The sequence below is a fragment of the Podarcis erhardii genome (assembly GCF_964252035.2).
Source record: "Podarcis erhardii genome assembly, chromosome: 7".
NCBI classification, from domain to species: Eukaryota; Metazoa; Chordata; class Lepidosauria; order Squamata; family Lacertidae; genus Podarcis; species Podarcis erhardii.
Genome location: NC_138511.1, coordinates 20908104 through 20914130, shown reverse-complemented (window position 1 = coordinate 20914130; position 6027 = coordinate 20908104). Strand labels below are relative to the sequence as shown.

At 47.1% G+C, this 6027-nt stretch overlaps 1 protein-coding gene across 1 annotated transcript; it reads right to left on the bottom strand.

Annotated features, from left to right (window-relative positions):
* Window positions 1–2253: 2253 nt before the first annotated feature.
* On the bottom strand, window positions 2254–5723 carry B3GALT6 (beta-1,3-galactosyltransferase 6). Its single transcript, XM_081871263.1, has one exon. It carries the CDS (start codon window positions 4496–4498, stop codon window positions 3458–3460), a length of 1041 nt encoding a protein of 346 aa, XP_081727389.1. The 5' UTR covers window positions 4499–5723; the 3' UTR covers window positions 2254–3457.
* Window positions 5724–6027: the final 304 nt, after the last annotated feature.

Genomic DNA, 6027 nt, shown 5'->3' with positions numbered 1-6027 from the left:
CATTGCTTTAAGTCGACATGCCTATATACACGACAGAACACAGGCCCTAATCCTTCAAACACAGGTAGCTGACAACCACACAGCTTTCTATAAAAAGCCTCAGAGCCATCAGCATTGCTCCTGTTCGCTTTCCACTGTCACATTTCATTTGGCAATTTTCCATTTCTTCTGAAGCTTAAAATCCAATCACTGCAGGGGAGTTATGGGAAAGGGGAAAGAGGACTCTTTTCTTTATTAAAAAAAAAATGGAAACGAGAACACACAAACGTTTTTTCAGAAGCATTGCTATTTCAACTAAAAGGAGTGATTGGTACATCGTTCTTACAAGCTCCCGAGACACATGCAAGAGAGGGCTTGGGATTAAAAGTCCCAGGAGAGTTTAAATAATAAGCTGTACGGCAGGAAAAAGGCATTTCAATAATAGTTACACGAGCGCCGACACGCTCCTTTTAAATAATTTAAAATTACCGTTGACACGCGGCTGTTTCCGAGCCTCTGTAACTATACACAGAACATTTACAATATTTATAAATAAATTATCACCATTGTAAACACATAATATTACGTACAATATACCAACTTCCCTCTGAGTAAAGAAGACAAATATTCCTGACTTTTCCTGAAGTCAGCATCAGAAGAGAAAACCTGTGTGCCTGGCGAGACACAGAACAGAGTCTGGCAGCCATGTATGTTGGACCACCAGGAATTCAAAAATAACATCTTTTTGCACCTTTCCAGAACAGGAAAAAACCAAGGCAGGAAGCAATTTCAAGGCAGGTGGACTCGGTTCAGCTCAGTTCATATAGGTCAGACTGCAGAACAAGGTTGGGTCATATAGTTTTCTTCTTTGAAGACCAACACCAGGGCTGGGTAACCTGTGGCCCTCCAGCAGTTGTTGGGATCCCAACTCCCATCAGCCCTAGCCAATATGGCCAATGGTCAGGGATGATGCTGGATACAGCCCATCAACATTTGGAGGTCACAGATTTTCCAGGCCTGATCTAAGCATCCTGGACGACATCTCTGTCCAGAGGGTCTACAAAGGATGGATACCTCAGATTTTCACCTTATTAGTACTTTCAAGACTCCTTGGGGAAATGCTATTTAAGCATGTATAGTAAATGTAAGGTTCAGATTATGAAAAAGGAGTGGATGAGATAACTCCATCTCCAACCTGCTCCTTACTCTCGTTTGACACACCTCCGAAGCTGTCGCAACCCATTCTCTCCACCTCTAAGTCTCATGTTGTGCAAAGAATCCCCAAAAGCAAGGCAATTAAATATGTTTACATCTGCCTGCAAGGTTTTTTTCTGGCTCTAAATTTACTTATTTGTTTTTTAGTACAGGAGTCTTACTGCTTTGGAAATAAACTACAGAGAGCACTCAGCCCCACAAAAGGGAGAATTTGATGGCTGTCCTGGTGACATCCCAGAATATTACTCAGGAATAATTGATTGGAGGGTTAAGACCCACTCAAGGAACTAACCCACTGGTAGACCCCGAGAAAGCTGGTTTAAGGGAAAGCAACATATCAGTTGAAAATCCCAACTTTCTTTACAATTCTCAACCCCTTAACTCTGGAGCAGTTCATTGCCTAGGCAAAGAGGGATTGGTTCAAGGAAGGTAGCTGTACAAAGCCAAGTCACTCCATTGTATGCCAATTTGCTCACAGAGTTGCATATTCCATGAGAAGGGGGGCACACCGTTTCTTGACAAATAATATAATTGAGATGGATAATAATTGTAATAGGCTGTATTCAACATTCGTCATACTCAAAGTAGACCCAATGAATATGACTAATGAAGGTAAAAAAAAATTAATGCGTCTTATAAAATTAAGGAATGTTACAAGGAGGCTGGAATGAAGTTATGTGGCTTTAACGGAAATATTATAAAGGATTAAGTAAAAATAGATTGTTAATGGATGAAAGGAGGAAAGGTAAAGTTACATTATATTAAGATAAATTATAGGATAAAAATTGGGAAAGTTGGAAAGGATTTGCTGAAATAGCTAACCGAACTAGAATACAAAAAAAGGGAGGTGCGAGGAGGTCAAGGAAACAAGTAAACGAAAGATAAGTTATGGGAAGGTTCGTTGTGTTTTTTAATTGTTTCTATTTTTCTGTTTTTTATAAAAAAAAATTCTATTCTCCTCTTTATTGTGATGTGTTGTTAAGTTTTTGTTTAACTTGGAATTATCTCTTTTTCCTTTTGTAACATTTAAAACTTTAATAAATATTATTTTTTTAAAAAAAATTAATGCGTCTACTCTGTGCAGGACTATTATTGGCTACAATACAATGGGTTGTATCCAACTGAATCCTACTCAGAGTTGACCCATTGAAATAAAGGGGCCTAAGCTTATCATACTGGTTAATTTTGATGGGTCTACTTCAGGTAGGACTAATGTTGGATACAACTCAACAATTCTAGAAGCATTTAATTCCAGAAACTAATAACTCTACACTGGAAGCAACTGCTGCATGATTTTCAATCAAGACCAGGCTGTCACTGTGGATTCCTTCTAATAATCTATTCTTCCAAATATAGCTAAAGAGTTGCATCAAATGTTCCTTCTCAAAGTAATGGTCCATTGAAAATATTGGACATGAGTAACTTGGCACATTATTTTCAATGGGTCTATCGTTGAGTGTAACTTAGTCGGATACAAGTTGGAGAACACCCACTGAAATTACTGAACCAGGTTAATTAACTTCACTGAGTCTACTCTGAGCAGGATTAATGATTTTCAAAGGTTTCTCCCTCTCTTGAGGTACCTGACATAGAAAGGGGTCTGTGGGATTTCTCTCCAGGGATAGAAGTTATACAACCCATCCACTTATAAAAAAAATGTTTAAAGGTCAGAACATTTCCTGCTAGACTGGACATCTCCTACCTTTAATACACCATAGCCAGTGCAAAGGCTTGTCAATGACAAAAGCAGCCCCTTCTGTTTAGAAACAGCATTATGGAGCACACTAGTAATCTCTTCCACTGGTGCTGGGGACCAAGTTACCCTTCTGTTATTATTTCACTTTAAACTTGTCAGAATCCTTGGCCAACATCCACTTATCCTTTCAAAGAAAGGAAACAAACCACAGCTCTGTGCCTAACAGTACCGTAGCTTAAAGAGCCTTTAAAATCCTTCATTTCTTTGTCCCACAGTACATAAAAATTGTTCCTTTTGCCAATTCCTGCCTTTCAGGTACTATTTTCCTAGACCCCGGTATGTTCCATGCTCTTCCCCTATATCCTTCATATGCCACACTGGCAAGGGTGATGCAATATGGCCTGACATACTGTGGAAAATCTTGGAATCATTTAAAAGTTCCGGCCAGAGGAGGAATGATTTCAGTGCGACACACATCCACCGTCACCAATTTCCTCCTGCCTGGTTGTGTTCCCTTCCCCTCTTATTTGCACAGTTGCCAAGGTATACTGTCTTTCCTCACAGTTTTCAAGGTATACCATCTTTCCTCTGGCAGCACTGTGAAGGAGGCACACTCCAGTCATACGTGTATGACAGTCGGAGCTTAATCTCTTCTTTACAGAGCTTCCCTTCTTTGGCTAGAGTCTGATGCTTCTCCAACATGTCCTCAATGCTCTGTTTATGAGTCACAATGTATTTATTGTTGCAGCCCCGCGATTTATACTCCGTGTCGAAACGAGAGTCGTGAACCCTCTTCACATCCACCGGAGCAAGCCAGGCACCCAGGGATACGTCTTCAGCTTGCCATATGTTGAGATAGTCTTGCGTGAGGCGCAAGTAGTGCACCAGGTCAGCTGAAACCACGTAGCCCCCGCCCAGAGCATAGGGCAGGTAGTAGTCACAAAGGAGCCAGGCGTTCTCTTTCCATTTCCCGCCGGATTTCACACGGGCGCGCCCAGAGAAGAAGCCCCAGTAGAGGCGGCGTGGCTCCTTGGCCCTCAGCTCCTCCACCAGGACATCCAAGCGCACAAATGTGTCGTCATCAGCTTTGAGGACAAAGCGGAAGTCCAGGTGCTGGTCGAGCCACACAAACATAGCCAGCACCTTGGCGGTCAGGTTCTCGTAGGAGTCTCGGAGGTCAGGGAGGAGCAGAAGATCCTGATGGCGGCTCTGTTCCAGCTCCAAGGTGTGGAGCTCCTCCCCGGTCAGGCCTCCGGTGCCCACCACAAAACGGAACCAGACGTCTCCGGTGGGGACCCGGCCGGCCACCGAGAGCCATGTGCTGCGGATGATGCTACGCCGCTCAGTGTATTTGGGGCCGCTGGCCACCAACACAGCCAGGAAGGCGCTCTCCTCGGGAGGAGGAGGTGGGGCGGCTGCTGGAGGGTGAGGCCCACTCACACCCCCGGTCCGGGCGGGAGACTGTTGCTGAGGCAGCCCCCAGCCGTGGGAGGGCTTGAGGCCTTCTGAGGTGCACTTGGCCAAGTAGAGGAGCACCACGCCAAAGAGAGACAGGCCGCCGAGTCCCAGAGCCGTCTTGTGGCGGCACAGCAGGCGGAGGAGCTTCATGGCAGCAGGAAGAAACGTGGTGGCAGCTAAGGGGCGGGGCAAACACCACTTCCCCTGGGGCAGCTTCCTCAGCACTGCCCTCTTTCAGGAGGTGGTCCAATGAAAGGGCTTCTCCCTTTTAAGGGGAGACTTCTCAGGCAAATAGCCCCCACAATGACCCTAATGGCTCCTCCCTCTTTGGTGGCGATAGTCCTGGCTCCTCCCTCCCTCTGGGATTGGTGGTCCCAATGCTCTGGCCCCTCCCCTTTAGGGGCTGCAGTGACGTCTTCTCCAGCCTTCTAAGGGGCGGGAAGCGGCACTAGCTCCGCCCACACATTCGCCTCGGGACAGCAAGGCCTCGAGGGTTGGGGATCAGCCCCGCCCCTTTCTCCTCAGGCGCGAGGCCGGGGGGGGGGAAATCCCCTCTCTCTCCTCTCAGAATTTTTGGCGGGAACAGCCCTGCTGGCTACGGGTGGCGGGTTGGGACAAACGGCCGCCGCCGCCGCCACCTCGGAACGTTTCCGAACGCGCCGCTGGGTCCTCCCTCAGCTGCCTCAAGCGCGGGGTTCATTGTCTTCTGTCAGATTTTCAATTCCTCTCCCCCCCCCCGCCCCGTTTCTCCTCTTCTCGCGCGCGTTCCCTAAATAGAGATATGTGAAGGGAGCGCGCGCGCGCGCGATGGTTTTCGGAGCGGTACTTATCCTTTTCTGCAGCTCCGTCTTCTCCTGAGGCGGCGAGAAAATGCGAATGAATAGAAATGGAGGGGGGAGGAGGGGGGGGCGAACAAAGTGGAGTCACGTGACTTTCTGTCTTCGCACCGCCCCCTAACGCCATGTCTTGTCAGGGCTGGGGAGGCGGAAGACGGCGGCGCCATCTTTGAGGGCATTTCATGCCCTGCCCTCCCTCCCTGCGACCTAATAGTGCGTATTCGCCACCTTGTGTCCGGGAACTTGAGGCTGTGGCTGTTGCCATCTTAGCTAAGGGCACCGCTGTGTCCTTATCTCGCCGTGAGTATCGGTCATCTTGTGTTAGGGCAATGGAAGTCGCGGCTGCTCGCCATCTTGACTAAGGGCGTTTCCCTCGGGTGTTCTTTTTTCCTGTGCGAGTTTTTCTCCGCCATCTTGCCTTAGGGCAGCTGAAGCCGAAGGCGGTTGCCGTCTTAAACTTGGGGGAAAAGCCCTGCCAGCCTTTCGTTTTTGGTACACAGACACCTATCCCACCGAAACAAGTTGCCATTAAAAAAATAGTGAAATTTAGTGAAACCGCACGGGGATAAAAAATGCAGCAGCCGCACGGTCCAAAACAAAAATGGCTACGTAAGACTCACGTGCCCGAAACAAGCATGTCTTCCCTTATTTTTTTTATAAAGGTCCCCTTCATTCCCATTGAACTATAGCTTCCTAACGAGGCGCCTGTTTTGCTGTTGCAACCCTACAACAGGTAGAGTTGAATAGGCGCTATTTTATTTCAGATTTTATGGCGGCGAGGCGAAAAGAGACGGAACAGCCGCTCCCCGCCCCGACTAATTAGTCTTTATACAACTGGAGAGG